General features: G+C 38.0%; 1 protein-coding gene across 4 annotated transcripts in view; it reads right to left on the reverse strand.

The window, feature by feature from the left end:
- The window catches only part of TNPO3 (transportin 3), a 113,419-nt gene that overhangs the window by 51,793 nt on the left and 41,341 nt on the right, over positions 1–20,285 (reverse strand). For 3 of the 4 annotated variants that reach the window (XM_029234044.1, XM_029234047.1, XM_029234046.1), the window contains 2 exons: positions 2,477–2,677; positions 1,372–1,445 (listed from right to left, as the gene is read on the reverse strand). In XM_029234044.1, the coding sequence (XP_029089877.1) occupies positions 1,372–1,445; positions 2,477–2,677 (275 nt within the window). Of the gene's footprint in view, positions 1–1,371; positions 1,446–2,476; positions 2,678–17,821; positions 17,983–20,285 lie in introns of all 4 variants that reach the window. The other variant, XM_029234045.1, reaches the window with a different exon arrangement.

A 20,285-nucleotide genomic window follows, 5' to 3' on the forward strand; every position in this document is an offset into this window, starting at 1 on the left:
TTTATATGTCAGAAAAATCTCACATACACATGCAGATGTATATGCACAAGTATTTTTTTATAACAGCAAAAATACTGGAAAAATATAAAGGTCCTCCATAATTAGGATAAAAAAGGTTACAGATATCATACAATGGAACATATACAACCATTATAACAAGTACCTGTGTCATAACGTGAGATGTCCACAACATATTAAGCAAAAAAAAGGATATGAAACATATTTTTACACACAATTGAAAAAAATACATGTGTATGCATATTAATATATATGCACTTATTTATTTTAAAAGGCTTAAAGGGGGCTTCCCTGGTGGCGCAGTGGTTGAGAGTCCGCCTGCCGATGCAGGGGACACGGGTTTGTGCCCCGGTCCGGGAAGATCCCACATGCCGCGGAGCGGCTGGGCCCGTGAGCCACGGCCGCTGAGCCTGCACGTCCGGAGCCTGTGCTCCACAACGGGAGAGGCCACAACAGTGAGAGGCCCGCGTACCGCAAAAAAATAAAAAAATTTAAAAAAAATAAATAAATAAAATAAAATAAAATAAAATGCTTAAAGGGAAGTCTAGAGGGCTATATAGTCAATCACCAATAGTGGTTACTTATAAAATACAGGAATAGGAAGAGGGGAAGGTATTTACTTTTTACTTTGAAAGTTTCCATACTGCTAGAATTTTTTCAGAGCATATATTAATATTATTAATAAAAAGTTTCTTAAAACAAAAAATAAATTATCCACGTAAAGGTTTTAATGACACACTATAGTTGGTGGTAAAAAGGACATCCACTTTGCTCAAAAATAATTTCCTAACCAAATGCCAAAATGCAAGCAAATATCAAGATTATCTTGCCAAGACCATGAGGAAATACTTTACTCAAAGCAGCAAGCTCCATATATCTAAAAATAATACTGTCCCTTTTATAGGCATGAAATAAACCCCAATTGGTAAGAATGTATACTCATAACAACTTTCAACTTAATATAATCTTAAACATTCTGACAATGTTTTTATAAAAACCACTGATATGACAGTGGGAGTGATCCACAAGGCAATGAAATACGTTGTTGTAGTTAATTCAAGAAGCGTGTGTGTGTGTGTGTAAACTATGAAGTTCTTTTAAGTCGTTGTAGTTAATTCAAGAAGCGTGTGTGTGTGTGTGTGTGTGTAAACTATGAAATTCTTTTAAGTCCCACACGACATATTTCTGTAGTATTTAAATTTTAAATGATTTTCTTTTAATCTAACAAAGGTTAATAAATAATTCTACGTTAACAGTTTGGGGGGAATAGGCCAAATGTCTAGCTATTGCTAACAGATTTCTCTGTGTAGGTTAATGGTAAACGCTAGCATATAGTCAATACAAGTTACTTACTTTTCTACCAATGTTTGTACACATCCCTTCCAGGAAGGCATCTGTAGAGCAAGGTCTGCTATTGCTAAAGCCAGCTGAGTAAAAAGAGATTAAATAAATGAATAGACAGATGAACAGAAATAGAGTTAGCATCAATATTAACTGGAAAGCAAAGAAACTAAATTTCTTCCAAACAATATGACAACTAAAACTGTGACACCACCCTCCTTCTCACTCCCACAGCTACATATCATGTAAATTCTTCTGGGTTAACTACAAATTGCTGGCATTTAAAAGTTAACCTTTAAAAATGAAAAACCAAACCAAAAAAATAACAAAAAAAAGTCAGAAAGAACAGACTATAGATTATCCTCAGAATATATCAATACTTACTTTTATTTGGCAATACCATAGAACTTCATGGACATATAAATTATACTCTGCCAAAAAGCCAAAGCTACTGACAAAGTCAGCCCTTTGACTCCCTCCTCAAGTAATGGACTGCCATTTCCCTTCTCTTCATGTCTTATCTTGAAGGCTTATGCAAAAGCCTACTTCCCCTGCAAAGACACTTCTATGCCAGGCAGAGAACACATGTGAGTACGTACTCACTGAAGCTTCTAGTTTTCGTTTCTAATGTATTTCCCTACCTAAGGTGGAAAGGCCAGATGCTCTAGTTCACCACTTCATTCATGAGACTTTTACTAGCCAATCAGTCTAGAAAGGATTTTTTTAAAAGACAGGTATGTAGACTTCTGACCCAGGACAGTATACTTTAGCATCTACAATTTTAACAGCGGGGGGGGGTGTGTGTGTGTGTGTGTGTGTGTGTGTGTGTGTGTGTGTGTGTGTGTGTGTGTGTGTGTGTGTGTGTGTGTGTGTGTGTGTGTGTGTGTGTGTCACCTCCCCCACTTTTTGGTATTCAAGTTAGTTTGGTATCAAATGAATTCTAAGATGAATACAAAGATTTAAATATTCACTTTCTATTCACCTATAAGAATATAGCAATGAGTCTGTAAAAAAGTTAACATCACTTCACATGGGCTAGCAAGCAATGTCAATCAAAATTGACTTGATAAATCCAAATGGTCTTACAAATTTTCCTAATGAGAAGCATAGGATTTACCTGAGTTACAATGACAGGTGACAAGTCTTTCAAGTTCTGGATATGGGTTAGTAATGAGTCCCGTAAAGAGGCATGAGAGTCTGTGGGGAGCTCATAAAATGAGGTCTGAATCTTCATTTTCATGGTCTGTGCAGCAAAATAGCATGATTCCACATCTTGCCGGATCTGTAACAACTGGTCTGAAATCTCCCATGCATGAACCTGAAAGTAGATCAGACAAAAAAAGAGTCTTAAAAACTACTTTTCTAAACAACGTTTATGCCATACAACCTCAATACATATACAAACTTATTTAGACCAAAGTATAATGAAAGAAACATCTGACAAGCTAAATTGCCCACTAATTCAGCCAAAACTTCAAACTACGGTATATATTTATAGGCCGTGCTCAACAAAAGTATTACCTAAAATCTTCTAATTGTAGGAAGGCATGACAGTTATCAACTGAATAAACAGATCTAATCCTGCTGACTAGAATTATTAATTGTGTAGGGGGGAGAGTATAAAGAAAAATGTCCCAAAAGTTTCTACTAAAACTAAAATGTCACTGTATAGCTTCCAACCCTAATCTATAGGTTGGATGTTTCTTCTCTTTTCCACTTAAAATAAGTAAGCTTTTGTTCACTCTAAGAATTGAGTCTGGAAGGTATTTTAATATATCTATAAATAGGAGAATATATTTCATATTGGTCTCAATAGACCTACATTTCAATCTTTAGTACCTGACTAAAACTACAAAAACTATTTCACATGCTTCAAATTATTTTCTAATGTTTTTATATTTGGCACAGTGCTGTATATGCTACTAAAATCATTTCCACAGGAGCATCTATGGAAATAATAAAGAGAGCAAAAGCATAGAATTTGGTCTCTAACAGCTAGTAACAGTTATAAAACAAAACCTTATTTTGAAAGATAACTTTCGGAACAAACTCATGCAGTATAAAGTAGGCAACTAATTAACAAGCGATAAATTCTAATCCAATTCTATACCAAACGGCCTCTTCATGGGAGTGGGAGCAGGCTAAAATGGGCTGTTAATAATGGACTGAAAATCTTTTTCAATCCCAATTCAGGAACAGAGCCAACTGTAAAGAAAGATCAGAGATTTACCTACTCAATTTCTTACGAATATAGAGCACTTCACGTAATACACAATGATTCTTCAAGATCTTTCCAAAGATAAATGACAAGTCAAGGAAATGGCCTGTATGAGTTCCCAAAGTAAACTGAAAAGACACAGTTCCCAAAGTAAACTGAAAAGACTCTAAAACTCACAATGATATATCTATTGACATAAAACTTAGCTTTAATCAAGTAATAAGTTGGTGAAAAAACAAGCATGAAACATTAACTTCCTTCTAGATAAAATGTATTTATTAATTTTTTGTCCTTTTTACCCCTAGCATACTGTCACAAAAAATCTTCCAAGCCACAGTTTTTAGCCATTCATTATCTAACCAGTAACCCAAGCACATCTACGATTTAATATGCCATCAAAATATACCTCCCTCAAATTGATACTTTAAAATATAATAGCAAATAAGCAGCCTTGGAATCACCATAAATGTCCTCATAAAAACAGAGCAATTAAAGAGCAAAACCAAAGCACTACAGACATTTACAACAAAACTAGGTATTATCTAATTATCTCCAGGAACCCCAAAATATAAGTGGATGGGGAAAAGCCAGTGACATCTGTAAGACCTGTTTCAACTTCAGTAAAAGGCAGAAGCAGAGGGAAACAATAGGGTATCTAATGGATCTAAGAGCAGAGAATACCAAGAGTCAACGGGTATTCACTAGAAAGCACAGGGAACAAATCTGTAGATGAAAACAGAAAAGGTTTCGCCCAATCCAAAAGCAAATGAGTTAAAGAGGCCTATGCAAGGTCTAAGGAGATGGAACAATCTAGCCTCTATACACTCTTAAAACTGAAAAGTGGGCTTCCCTGGTGGCGCAGTGGTTGAGGGTCCGCCTGCCGATGCAGGGGACACGGGTTCGTGCCCCAGCCCGGAAGATCCCACATGCCGCGCAGCGGCTGCGCCCGTGGGCCGTGGCCGCTGGGCCTGCGCATCCGGAGCCTATTGCTCCGCAACGGGAGAGGCCACAGCAGTGAGAGGCCCGCGTACCACAAAAAAAACCAAAATACAAAACAAAAAACTGAAAAGCCAGGGCAGGGCCCCAAACTGAGGAGAAACTGCTGTGAAAAGTCAATACTATACAGGACAAGTACAACAGAGACAAAGGAAAAAAAGGAGAAGGTAATAACAAAGCTCGGAAATCTTAGAAATCAAACTACCGTATCTGTAAATACTATCTGAAAACAAGAGAAAAGGAAGCTCTATGAAGTTGGGAATACTATCCTTAACTATGCCTCCTTCCAAAAGTTCAAAAAACTAATTTCACAAGAAATAAGCTCAAATAAATAAGTTCAAATAAACAAGCTCAAATAAATAAGCTCAAATGCCATATATATATAGCAACTGGGGGCCGGTGCGGATAATGAGAAGAATAGCATGCTTACAAAGAAAGTAGGCCAGAAAAACATTTTAAAAACTAGCCTAGGAGCTTCTCTGGTGGCACAGTGGTTAAGAATCCGCCTGCCAACGCAGGGGACATGGGTTCGAGCCCTGGTCCAGAAAGATGCCGCGGAGCAACAAAGCCTGTGCGCCACAGCTACTGAGCCTGCACTCTAGAGCCCACGAGCCACAACTACTGAAGCCCACGCACCTAGAGCCCATGCTCCGCAACAAGAGAAGTCACCGCAATGAGAAGCCTGTGCACCGCAACCATGAGTAGCCCCCGCTCATGGCAACTAGAGAAAGCCCGTGCGCAGCAATGAAGACCCAACACAGCCAAAAATAATAAATTAATAAAAATTATAAATAAATAAAAACTAGCCTAAAGTCCAAAGGACATAGAAGCCAACTGAAAAAGCTCCCAATGGCCTAAACTAGAAAACCTGGGCGTAACAAATTATGACAGTATTGGATTATAATTCAAAAATAAAACAGTATCCATGAGTCCATACTGATGTGAATAACAACTGAATAAATAACTGGGGAGAGGTTATTTGCAGGATATAAGACATCTTTTTTAACAGAAGAATGCTAGTTAATAAATGTGGAAGGAATGAGGGAAATAGAAAATCACCACCATTAGAACACACCAGAAATAACTGCTACAAGCAAGATTCATGGATAAATGATAAAATACAACAAACTATCTCCCCAAAATATTCATTGGTTACTGTGGTGGTTTTAATATATGTCCACATATTCTTTAACGCTTACCATTAAGAACTCTGACTACTCTAGTAGAGAGACAACATGGAGACTTCGCTGGAGAGACAATGTAAAGAGACCTAACACTACATGGAAAGCAAGTGGAGCCCTGTTAAGTCAAGCCTTCCAGCCATTCCTACCAGAGTGTCAGGCATGTAAGTGAAGCCATCTTAGAACCTCCAGACCACCCATCCACCAAATGGATGCCTCTTGGAGCAGAATCATTCACAGAACCTTGCTCAAAAATTTCCTCAAATTCATCACCACAAGGACAAGAGGATCAAATCTGCATCTCATTAAGCCTCTGGATCTAGGAGGCAATTTGCAGGAAATAAAGAGGAAAGCAGAACTGCATCCTAACTATGTAATCAACAAAATCAAGACTGTAGGAAACTCAACAGGTCAAAAGGCCCAGATTCCTCAACACAACAGGGAGAGAAAGAACCTGCAGATTAAAAGACACTCAAAGACCTACCTTAATTCACCAAGTTATACGTTTGTTTTGTGTGGTTTTCCTGTATCTGTGTTTAAAAAACAAAATAGAACAAAACAAACAAAACTCAATATTGCCTATTAAATTAAACTAGTATGAAGTCTTTCTCCCTAGTGAAATCTAACTGTCAACCCACCAGGTCAGAACCCTTGTGAAAAAGTTCATTGATGGTACAGTGTCATGTTGTGCTTTAATTTGAATGGCAGAAACCAGCAAAAAATACCAATTATATCATTCTTATTATCTGTATTTCTGACAAACATTTCTATCTCCTTAAAAGTAAAGATCTCAAAAATGAAGGGCAGAACTAAAAGTCAAAACAAAACAAAAAAAATATTTCCTTCTGCGGAACTGTTAACTTGGGTGTAGGGATGCAAAGAAGATTTCTTTTTCAAGCACCTTTGATGATGTTTGAATATTTTTTAACATGTCCTTTGGAACTGTCTTTAAAAATAAATATAGATTTGTAGCCCTAATATAGAAGTATCTCCAAGATATACATTTAAAAAACAAAGATGCAGATGATATCATAAAATCCTTTTTGTAAAACTTTAAATTACACTCTTTTTTTTTGGAAAGCATAGTGAAGCTTTTAACATACAGGAATTAGTTTTATACCTGAAGCCTTAGCGTTCATAGCATTCATCAAGTGTTTCAACTTTGTTTTTACCACACTAGCTGTCTGTACACCAATATTCCAGCCAAAAAAAAGTAGAAAAAAATTGATTAAATATCAAAAAGAACTTGTTTGAAGACATCAGAACTACCAAGACATCCAGAACATGAGGCCACAGATTCCAGAGAGTTCAGCCTAATATGTGGCTCCACCTTTCTCCACAAGGAATTTGCCTGTTTGAAAGTAGAAGACAAGAGGCTAAAGAGCTGAAGAGATTTGGGCAGTCACACGAGACTGGGGAGATGAAAAGTAGAATTCAGAGCCTGCCAAGGAAGAGGGGGCCTGGAAAATAGTCCAGATTTTCAGCTGGGACCCAGTGCAGGAAACAGGAAATGTACCTCAAAAAGGCTGAAACTTCTCCAGGATACACTAGATGTTAGGCCACAAAATAAGTCTTAATAAATGCAGAAAGACTGAAATCACAGAAAGTATGTTTTCCAATCAAAAATGAAATGCAACTAGAAATTAACAGATGGAAAGCTGGAAATTTCACAAATATGTAAAAATTAAATATCAATTCTTAAACAACCAATGGGTCAAAGAAGGGAAATTAGAAAATATTTTAAGACAAATGAAAATGGAAATACAACATACCAAAACTTGTAAGATGCAGTGAAACAGTGTTAAGAGGGAAATTTATAGCTATACCTATACACTTAAATTAAAAAAAGAAAAATTATCTCAAATCAACAACCTAACTTTATACCTTATGGAACTAGAAAAAAAGAAAAAAACTAAGCCCAAAGCTAGCATAGGAAAGCAAATAATAAACATTAGAGCAAAGATAAATAAAATAGAACACAGAAAAACCATGATTTGATTCTTCAAAAAGATCAACAAAATTGACAAACCTTTATCTAGATTTTAACCAAGCAAAAAGAAATGAAACGAAGGTGGGGACATTACTACTAACTTTACAGAAATAAAAAAGATTACGGGAAATACTATGAACTGTACACCAACAAACTGGATAATCCAGATGAAATGGACAAATTCCTAGAAACATACAATGTACCAAGACTGAATCCAGAAGAAACAGAAAATCTGAATAGACTATATTACTATACTTAGTGAACAGACTGAATCAGTAATCAAAAACTTCCCAACAAAGAAACGCCCAGGATCAGACGGCTTTACTGGTGAATTCTACCAAACATTTAAAGAAGAATTAACACCAATCCTTCTCAAATTCAACCCAAAAATTGAAAAGGAGGAGTAAACATTTCCGAATTCATTCTATGAGGCCAGGATTACCCTGATACCAAAGGCAGACAAAGATACTACAAGGAAAAAAAAACCCTACAGGGGCTTCCCTGGTGGCACAGTTGTTGAGAGTCCACCTGCCGATCCAGGGGACACGGGTTCGTGCCCCAGTCCGGGAAGATCCCACATGCCGCGGAGCGGCTAGGCCCGTGAGCCATGGCCGCTGAGCCTGTGCATCCGGAGCCTATGCTCCGCAACCAGAGAGGCCACAACAGTGAGAGGCCCGCGTACTGCAAAAAAAACCCCAAAAAACAAAGTAACACCTACAGACCAATATCCCTTATGAATACTAATGGAAAAAAAACTTCAAAAAAATAGTATCAAACTGAATTCAACAGTGTATTAAAGAATTATACACCATGACCAAGTGGGATTTATTCCTGAAATGCAAGGGTGGCTCAACATACAAAAATCAAACAATGTAATGCACCATATTAACAGAATAAAGGGGGGAAAACCACATAACTATCTCAACTGATGCAGAAAAGCATTTGACAAAAGCTGTCACCCTTTCATGATAAAGACACTCAACAAACTAGGTAAAGAAGGAAACTGTCTCAACGTAGTAAAGACTACATATGAAAACTCCACAATGAACATCATATTCAATGTTCAAAGACTGAAAACTTTTCAAAACTCTATAAGATCAGGAACAAGACAAAGATGCCCACTTTTGCCACTCCTGCAGCATAGTATTAGAAGTTCTAGCCAGAGCAATTCGGTAAGAAAAACAAATAAAAGGCATCCCGATTGGACAGGAAAAGGTCAAATGATGACTGTTGATATACGACATGATCTTATATGTAGATACCCCCCAAGATTCCCCAAAACCTGTTAGAACTAATAAATGAATTCATCAAAGTTGCAAAATACAAAGTCAACACCCCCAAATCAGTTGTTTTTATATACTGACAACGAACGATCTGAAAACGAAGTTAAGAAAACTGCATATACAACAGCTTCCAAAAAGAACAAAATACTCAGGAATAAAGCAAGCTGTACACTGAAAACTATAAAATACTTGTGAAAGAAATTAAGGAAGACACTAATAAATGAAAAGACATCCTGGGTTCAAGGATTAGAAGACTTACTACAGTTGTTAATACTATCAAAAGTGCTCTACAGATTCAATGCAATCCCTATCAAAATCCTAAGGACTTATTTTGCAGAAAGAGAAAAATTCATCGAAAAATTCATATGGAATCTCAAGGGGTCCCAAACAGCTAAGAACAAAATTGGAGGTCTCATATTTCCTTGATTTCAAAATTTATTATGAAACCACAGCAATCAAAAGAGTATGGTACTGGCATAAAGACAGATATATAGACCAATGGGAAAAAACAGAGCACCAATAAATAAACCCTCGAAAATATAGACAAATCATCTTCAACAAGGATGAGAAAACTATAAGATGGGGAAGGGAGAGTCTCTTCAATGAATACTGTTGGGAAAAGGGATATCCATAGACAAAAGAAAGAAGTGGACTCTCATTTTACATCATATACAAAAATTAGCTCACAATGGATTAAAGACCTAAATGTAACACCTGAAACTATAACTCCAAGAAGAAAGCATGGGGGACAAGAAATTTCATGACACTGGATTTGATGATGACTTCATGGATATGACAACAAAACCACAAGAAACAAAAGCAAAAATAAAACAAATAGGACTACATCAAACTCTAAAAACTTCTGCGCAACACAAAATCCAGAGTGAGAAAGCAATCTATGGAATGGGAGAAAATATTTGCAAACCATACATCTGACAAGGAGTTAATATCCAGAATATACAAAGAATTTCTACAACTCAACAACATAAAAACCAATAACCCAATTTTAAATTGGGCAAAGGGCTTGAAAAAAAAATTTCTCTAAAGACATGTATAAACATGGCCAACAAGCACAAAAAGATGCTAACATGACTAGTCATCAGGGAAATGTAAATCAAAAGCACAATCAGATATCACTTCATACCTGTTAAGATGGCCACTATCAAAAGAAACCAGAGGGCTTCCCTGGTGGCGCAGTGGTTGAGAGTCCGCCTGCCGGTGCAGGGGACGCGGGTTTGTGCCCCAGTCCGGGAAGATCCCACATGCCGCGGAGCAGCTGGGCCCATGAGCCATGGCCGCTGAGCCTGCACGTCTGGAGCCTGTGCTCCGCAACGGGAGAGGCCACAGCAGTGTGAGGCCCGCGTACCGCAAAAAAAAAAAAAAGAAAAAAAAAAGAAAAAGAAACCAGAAAATAAATGTTGGTGAGGATGTGGAGATATTGGAACTCTTATGCACTGTTGATGGTAATATAAAATAGTGCAGACACTATGGAAAACAGTACGGAGATTCTTCAAAAAATTAAAAATGTAACTAACATGTGATCCAGCAACTCCACTTCTGGATATATACCCAAAAGAATTGAAAATAACATCTCAAAAAGATATTTGCACACCCACGTTCACTGCAGCATTATTCACAAAAGCAAAGAGGTGGAAGCAAACTAAATGTCCATCAATGGATGAATGGATAAAGAAAATGTGATACATACATGGAATGGAGTATCCATTCAGTCTTAATGGATTATCACTTAGCCTTAAAAATCCTGTCATGTGCTGCAAAGGCATAGATGAACCTTGAGGGTATTGTGCCAAGTAGAATACGTCACTCATAAAATGGCAAATGCTGCATGATTCCATTTACATGAGCTATCTAAAGTAGTCAAACTCAGGGGCTAGGAGGAGGAGGTGGAGAGTTGTTCAGTGGATGCAGAGTTTCAGTCATGTAGGATGTGGGGGGCTCAGGGGGATCCGCTACACAACATGCATGTGGTCAACAATATTGCACTGTATGCTTGCAAAATATTGCTCTGTACACTTGCAAACTGTTGGGAGGTTGAATTTCATATTTTGTGTTTTTGCCACCAAAAAAAAAAAAAGTTTAGTACTGGCATAAAGACAGACACAAGACCACTGGAACAGAATAGAGAGCCCAGAAATGAATCCGTGCATATATGGTCAAGTGATTTTCAACAAGAACAGAACATCATATACGAAAATGAACTCAAAATGGATCAAAACTTAAATGTAAGACCTAAAACTATAAAACTCATGGGGGGAAAGCTATATGTGCATTAAATTTGGCAATGATTTCTTGGATCAAAAGCACAAGCAACAGGGAATTCCCTGGTGGTCCAGTAGTTAGGACTCTGTGCTTCCAATGCATAGGGCATGGGGTTCGATCCCTAGTCAGGGAACTAAGATCCTGCATGCCACGGAGCAAAGCCAAAAAAAAAAAAAAAAACCCACAAGCAACAAAAGTAAAAACACATAAATTGGACTACATCAAAATTTTAAACTTCTATTCATCATTAAAAGATATAATCAGTATGAGAAGGCAACCCACAGAGTGGGAGGAAATATTTGCAAATGACGTATCTGATAAGGGGTTAATATTCAGAATATATAAAGAACTACTACAACACAACAACAACAACAAAACCAAACAACCCAATTTAAAACTAGGCACAGGGACTTCCCTGGTGGTGCAGTGGTTAAGAACCCACCCGCTGACACCGGGGACATGGGTCCAAGCCCTGGTCTGGGAAGATCCCACGTGCCACGAACAACTAAGCCCGTGCACCACAACTACTCAACCTGCGCTCTAGAGCCCGCAAGCCACGACTACTGAGCCCGCGTGTCACAACTACTGAAGCCCTCGCACCTAGAACCCGTGCTCCACAACAAGAGATACCACTGCAATGAGAAGCCCGCGCACCACAAAGAAGAGTAGCCCCCGCTCACTGCAGCTAGAGAAAGCCTGTGTGTAGCAATGAAGACCCAATGCAGCATAAAATAAAATAAATAAAATAATTTTTAAAAAAATAGGCAGGGACTTCCCTGGCAGTCCAGCAGTTGAGACTCCGCACTTCCACTGCAGGGGGCATGGGTTTGATTCCTGGTCAGGGAACTAAGATCCCACAGGCTGCAACATGGTCAAAACAAAACAAAAAAAAAAAACCCCAAGTGTTGATGAGTAGAGAAATTGTAACAATGCACATTGCTAGTGGGAATGTAAAATAGTGCAGCCAATATGGAAAATAGTATGGCAGTTCCTCAAAAAATTAAAAATAAAATTACCACATAATAAGCAGCAAGAGAGAATCAATTCATCACATTCAAGTGATCCTTGATAAGATTTTGGACAGATTTGTTATCAGAAACTTTGAAGTTCAGAAGGCGGTGGGCTAATATATTCAAAGTGTTAAGAGAAAAAAAAAGCTGTCAGCCAAGAATCCTATACCTGGCAAAACTGTCCTTCTAAAGTGAGGCAGATTAAGACATTTCCAGATAAACAAAAGATAAGGGAATTTGTTACCACTAGACCTGCACTGCGAAAAAACGTTACTGAGTAGTCCTGAAGATTGAAATGAAAGAACACCAGCTAGTAACTTAGCTATAAGAAGAAATAAAGATGTCAATAAAGGTAAATAAATGATTCATTATAAAAAAAAAAATTACCACATAATGCAGCAATTCCACTTTTGGGTATATAGCCAAAACAATCAAAAGCAGGGACTCAAACAGATATTTATACACCAATGTTCATAGCAGCATATTTCACAATAACCAAAAGTTGAAAACAACTCAAATGTTCATTGACAGAAGAATGGATAAACAAAATGTGGCAGATACATACAGTGGACTATTATTCAGCTTTAAAAAGGAAGGAAGTACCATTACATGCCATAACATGGATGAACTTTGAGGACATTATGCTTAGTAAAATAAGCTTGACACAAAAGGACAAATATTGTATGATTCCACTTACATGAGGTACCTGAAGTAGTCAAATTCATAGAGACAAAGTTAGAATTTTGGTTGCCAAGGGTTGATGGGAGGGGGAATGGGCAGCGTTATCATTTAATGGGTACAAAGTTTTACTTGTAGAAGATAAAAAAATTCTGGAGATTGCTTGTGTTGGTGGTCATAAAACAACATGAATATACTTACTCTCACTGAGTTGTACACTTTAAAATAGTTAGAATGGTAAATTTGATGTCATGTATATTTTACAAAAAAGAAACACACAGTTTAGAATCTGCTCAATCCCTTCACAAACTAAAGGGATCTGGTCCTATCATATAGACCTGCCAGAAGCAAAAGAAATTACCTCAGGGGAAAAACATCATTTATTATCTCTTCAACTTTTCATAAACAATATATCCAGTATTTATCAAATGAAAGCAAAAAAGGGAGGGTTGGGGATGGAAACAGACAATAGAAAATAACCTGTCTAGATAACGGAATTATCAGATGAGGACTAAAATAACTGTGATGTCTCAACCAAAATGATAAAACTTAACATCACCAATAATGGGACAAAGAGATTTTAAGTGACTCTTGATGTGATTCACTGAAAACAACAATTTTTCGTTCATGTAGTATTTTTCCAAAAACTGTTTAAGTTGAATGTAATCATGAGGAAACAACCAGACAAAGCAAAATAGCGAGTTGGTCATATTAAAGACAAAATGGGCCTGGATTTGTTTTTGAATGTCATTATCATAAAAGGAAAAAAAAAATACCCCAGGAAACTAAAGTGACACAACACCTAAAAGCAATGCATTATCCTTGATTGGATCCTGGATTAGGGAAAGTAAAATTTTTAAAAAGCTAGAAATCTGGGGCTTCCCTGGTGGCGCAGTGGTTGAGAGTCCGCCTGCCGATGCAGGGGACACGGGTTCGTGCCCCGGTCCGGGAAGATCCCACATGCCGCGGAGCGGCTAGGCCCGTGAGCCATGGCCGCTGAGCCTGCACGTCCGGAGCCTATGCTCCGCAACGGGAGAGGCCACAACAGTGAAAGGCCCGCGTACCACAAAAAAAAAAAAAAAAAAATGCTAGACATCTGTAACTGAAACAACTGGCAAATTTGAATATGAAATGTATATTAGATAATATTATTGTATATCAATGTTAAATTTCTTTAATGTGACAATGGTTTTAGTTTAGTAGAATGTCTTTGTTCTTACGAGCTATATGTCAAAATGTTTAGGGGTACAGCATTATAAAATCTGCAATTTACTTCCAAAAGGGAGAGAAAGAAAGAAAAAAGAGAGAAAGCAAATGGGAACAGGCAATTTGAGAAGGGCTTATCATGAATCAGTGTTCACTATACAATTCTTTCAAGTTATGAATTTTTCAAAATAAACAATTGGGAAAAATTAAATAGCTGATTAACGTATTCAAGAAATTAGAAGACGGATTGGAATTTGCATTAAGAAATGGAATCTAAAGAAAGAATCAAAGGGAAATTCTAGAACTGAAAAATACAGTAACTGAAATTAAGACCCAAATGGAAGGGCTGAATAGCAAATCAGACGACTGAAGAAAAGATTACTATGCTAGAGAATAGGTCAATAGAAAATAAGACCTGAAGCACAAACTCAAAAAAGAATAAAGGTAAAGAATAGGAAGAATGCAAGTGACATATGGGACATAGTGAAAAAGTCTAACAAACATGACTGAAATCTCAGAAGGAAAAGAAAAAAATGGGACACTATTTAAACATAATGGCTGAGGAATTTCCAAACTAATAAGACAACAAGCCACAGTTTAAGAAACTCTGTAAACCCTAAGAATAGGAAAACCAGACCTAAGCACATCAAATAACACTGCTAAAAAACTGCTAAAGACAAAAAGGAAAATCTTAAAGGCAAGAGGAAAAAACATGTATTACCTTTAAAGGAACAATTAGACTGATAGCTGACTTGCCAAAATAAAAAATGGGAACCAAATATCTTCAAAGTACTGGAAGAAAATAATTGCCAATTGGTTACTTATACCCAGCAAAAAATCCTTCCAAAATGCAACAAAATTAACACACTTTGGAACCAAAAGAAACAAAATAAAAGGAGAGAGTTCATTACCAATAGAACAAAGAAAATACTAAAGGGTGTTCTTCAAGCAGAATGAAAATAATTCTGGATAGAAACATGGAAATCAGGAAGGAATGAAGAGTAACGGAAAGGCTAAGTATGTAAGTAAATCTCTGTGAACACTGACTATATAAAGCAACAATATCTTGTAGGGCTTAAAATAAATGAATCTATATACCTGAGAGGAATTTCACATTCTCCTAAGATGCAGAAAGTGGAAAAGAACATTGCTTTGGAGTTAATAAATAAATGCAAATAAACTACAAAGTAACTTTTCTTAAATGCATCAGAAAGCTGAGGTCCCAGGACAACCAAGTAGACTGAAATCTAAAGACACCTCACCAAGTGTTGGCTCATCTGTGGCAGAACAAAGAAAAGAGATATGGGGCACCAGATGACCAGGTAATAAAAATTCAATTAAAATTATTAACAAATTGATTTTAAAAATTGTATATGTATGGGCTAGTATGTACATATAAAACCCATGGGACTCTTGGACACAAGGGGAATTCACAACCACCTACAGGCTCTTATCCACACACCTCCACCAAATACTCAGGAGAAAGAATGGGGGTAGGGCAGGAGACCAGAGAAAACCTCTTTGGTGGTACAGTCTTGGAGGACAGGAGTAGCCACAATAGCAGAAAGGACACAAAAAGCTCTGACTAGACCCTTCTCCCCTACTGAACAAAAGCCTTAACTGGTATGGGAAGGGCAGCAAATGATGTTACCCTCAAGGCTTATAGGTTAAGTAAGACCCATTGCTGTTGCAGTAAGGGTAAAAGAAAAACACCTCTACCCCTAAAGGACAGGGCATAAAACCGTCTTGAGCCCATGATACTATAACAATAACACCACAGAGGTCTCCTACCACTGAAGGAAGGGCAAAAAAAATTTATCCTGCACGAGATCTGCCAGATGCAAGGCAGAGCATGAATGCCACAGGGGAGGACAGAATCACTGAGAAAGCCCCACCAATGAGAACACTGGACACTGGAACTGCTAAAGACTACAGTAGACAAGGGCAACAGAGAATGTTACTGTCCCCCACTCCCCCAAACAAACAAACAAATGCTAAACACATCATATTCAAACTCCTGAAAGCCAGAAATAAAGAGAAAATATTGGAGGAGTAATCCTTTTTCCTTACTACCAAGGTACCCTTGACTGTAACAGCTCAATTGTAGAACTTTATATTGTAATTATTTGGGCCTTTGTTCACCTTTTTTAATAGACTGTAAGCTCTTCAAAAGTAAAGAACAGGGCTTCCCTGGTGGCGCAGTGGTTGAGAGTCCGCCTGCCGATGCAGGGGTCACAGGTTCGTGCCCCAGTCCGGGAGGGTCCCACGTGCTGAGGAGCGGCTGGGCCCGTGAGCCATGGCCGCTGAGCCTGCGCGTCCGGAGCCTGTGCTCCGCAACGGGAGAGGCCACAACAGTGAGAGGCCCGCGTACCGCAAAAAAAAAAAAACAAAAACAAAGTAAAGAACAACCTTAATTATTTCTGCCTCTCTCAAAATCTCCTGGCCATAGAGCCATTTAAACAAATATATTTTAAATTATTAAATATGAAGCAAAATGACAAGATACTATCATCTCATAAATCTGTAACACCTCTTTGTTTTCCCAAACATGAAGCCCATTCTTTTACTAGGTAGCTGAGATACTTACTGGATTGGGAGTAAGCTATAAGGACAGAATCCACAATGTTTAGAGGGAGAAAGGGCAAGAAAAAACAAGCAAACCAGTTTACAGATAAAGAAAACAAAGGCCCTGAAAGGACCTTTTTCATTCAGAGTCCTCATTTGTAGAACTTTACTTGCCTTACCCAGTTGGAGTCTTGGTTCTGTTTTGTTTTAAATATATATATTTTGCTTTAGCAATGAGAAGAAGCTCAATATTTTCCTAGCCAAAAATCGGAAGATTTAAGAATCTCAGAAAAATTTCAGTGAAGGGAAACTTAAAGTCTCCCCCAAATCGGAGTCTTTTCTGGAATGACCTTACTTTAAAATATTACCAGTATTTCTGAAATAGAAAAAAAAAAAGGAGAATAGCAGGTAACCCCAGGCAACTAAACCAAATATAAACTTTGCATCTTCTAACGCTCATTATGTTATCATAGTTTTCTGTTTTTTAACTAAACTAAAATATAGATGGCAGCTATATGTATTTCCTAGGACAATTCTATGAGGAATCGGTCTTAGGAAAATTCCCATACTGCTCCTTGTGTAAATGTGTCAAGTAGAACCGAAGTGAAAAAGAACTGTCTTCTCATTTCAAGCATCCTTATTTATCTTGATGCTGCCTCACCCACTGGTCAAGTGTGCCTCTCTTTTCAAATATTTATTTGTCTTTTGGAACAAGAACGAAATACAAAACTGACCTCTAAAGAAACCTGGGAAACTTGAATATCACAGTCTACTAAGTAAACTGTCAGTGAAAAATTACCCAGCATGATACTGCCAGTACTATATATTAAGGGGTCATAATTTGTCCCTTTATTTTGAATTCCAGGAGGGTTTAAGAATTGTTGGCATCCAAAAAACAAGTAATCCTGTTTTGATCACTGAATCATTAAGAAAATGCAACCAAATCCTGATACCTCAGATACTGTAGTACATTGCTCACTGTTCTTCCCCTCTGCTAAGCTGCAGAAAGAAGAAAGGAAAAGGGATTCTTTACAAGGAGAGAATAAAGCACTTACACTTCATAGGACTTTCTAGCCACAGATGCCAGGTGCTACCCACTGAAATCCAGGCTTGGACTAAGCTCCACATTTCTGAAAGGACCATCTCAACCGAAGCCTGGGGCTCAGAGTCAGCAGGAGGAAGCTGCAGCTCCCACTAGCAGCACATTTCAAAGAGGCTGCAACAAGAGAACATTTTCCATTTAAGCAACTAATTCCAATCTTCCATTTCACAAAGCAGTAGCAGAACAGGCCTTTATTATCAGTCTTTTCAAAAGATATTTCCATGACTATGTGATGAATATGAAGCAGGCTATGGCCCAGCAATCCTTTCACTAACATGCTCTAAGTCTTTCATTATACTTCACAGCAGATCCTAAAAGTACTTGCCCTTTTTTCTTTAACGGTCACGACTGCTCCAAGACTCACTTCTACACTAACAGTTCGAAAACTGCCTAATCAACGGAAATCACTGAGCAGACCCTTAACATTGCACGTACACACCCAGATGGGGGGGGGGGGGCTAAGGATTCATCAGCTGCCAAGAATCAGAAGCAGATCAGAGCTGCTAGTTAATCCTATACAAGAGCTCCTCAAATTAAGCAGCATTACTTCAAAATACTTCACTGAAAACAGAAGAGCTCTGGCAAATAGAAAATTACGTTCTGGAAATACAAATATTTCAATGAAATTTGATAAGTAAGAATAAATGTGTAAGACTGCTGTACTTTTTAAAAACATTTCAATTAGTGAATAATACATCTATTAAATAAATATTTATAGTATACTGGAATGAGGAGCAGACCAGTCAAGAGCACAGTAAAAAGAACCCCTAAATAACAGTCAATCAGACACTGCCAACGTTATAGACACATGCCTTGTACCAATATGGTATAGAGCTAGAAAATCAGAATTTCCCAAATCAAGAAAAAGTCATTTTCATGAGACAGGTAAAGAACAAACTAGTCTTATTAACCTGAAAAAGAGAAAGGAATTTTTTGTCAGTCAACTGTCTTAAGTTTTTGTATCTAATCCTTTATGAAAATTTTACAAATTTAAGATAAATTGCTAGGTCTGTCACAAGTACTTTCTGATGGTTTTCAGAAGAGAAAATGATATGAGTGGATACTAGGAAAAATATAAGCTATAGATCTCAAAAGAAAACCATCACTACCTAAAATTGTTATCTTTCAAAAAGTTTGTTTTGCAAGATGGTCTGAAATACAGAAACTATGGTGAAATGAAACTTAGCTAATACCTTCACCACAGCAGTGATAAGAAAACAACTCCCAACTCCAAAAGCAGAGTGTAAGTGAAAAATAATCATAAAGCCCCAAGCAAGCTCCCAGAACCATAGACTACCCATGTATGCATAAACAAGTTTTCTAGAAGCAGAAAAGCTCATTTATAGAGATAAGTTCAGCCAATTTACATTTTCACAGCCATCCCCATAATAACTGAATAGATAATTAAGAGGGAGATATTATTTCCCTTATAGGAGGAAAGAGATTCCTGGCTAAAAATAATTCTTTAAAACATCATAAGCTATTCAAATTCCAGGATAAATACTCAAACACTCTTATCTTCATGACAATGTTGGCAGATGGTAGTGCCCATATGCATTACTCTATCTTGATCTCAATGAAAGGAATCAGTAAGACCAAATGACTACAGCACTGCATGCTGTGGTCTCCTGAGTTTCTGATGAAATCCCAGTATTTCTGGGACAAGCATTTTCAAACAATCCTGTGTCATAATGGCCTCTATCAAATAAACTTTGGCTCAAATCTGTAGCTGTGGCTCACACATAATATGATACTGAGAAATTTTGCCAAAATTTTTCCTCAACAACTGTAAAGAATCCCTATCCAAATTAAAAACCCTCAGCCACCTATGCATGTGAATATTAACCTCAAGAAGGGCCCTGAAAAAAGATAAATAAATCTGGATCCATAAGGTCAGCTTGGGTTTGGAGTGACTGAAGCAATGCATTCCTTGATAATCAATTCACTGTGGGCCTTACTAATTATATTAGGCAGCCCTGCTTTAAAAGTAGAAAATGTTGGGCTTCCCTGGTGGCGCAGTGGTTGAGAGTCTGCCTGCCGATGCAGGGGACATGGGTTCGTGCCCTGCTCCGGGAAGATCCCACATGCCGCGCCCGTGAGCCATGGCGGCTGAGCCTGCGCGTCCGGAGCCTGTGCTCCGCAGCGGGAGAGGCCACAACAGTGAGAGGCCAACGTAACGCAAAAAGAAGTAGAAAATGTTGGGCCTTCCCTGGTGGCGCAATGGTTGAGAGTCCGCCTGCCGATGCAGGGGACACGGGTTCGTGCCCCAGTCCGGGAAGATCCCACATGCCGCGGAGCGGTTGGGCCCGTGAGCCATGGCTGAACCGCGCTGAGCCTGCGCGTCTGGAGCCTGTGCCCCGCAACGGGGAGAAGCCACAACAGTAAGAGTCCCGCGTACCGCAAAAAAAAAAAACGTA

Source organism: Monodon monoceros, unplaced genomic scaffold (assembly GCF_005190385.1).
Source record: "Monodon monoceros isolate NGI ecotype Baffin Bay Population unplaced genomic scaffold, NGI_Narwhal_1 Super_Scaffold_2, whole genome shotgun sequence".
NCBI lineage: Eukaryota > Metazoa > Chordata > Mammalia > Artiodactyla > Monodontidae > Monodon > Monodon monoceros.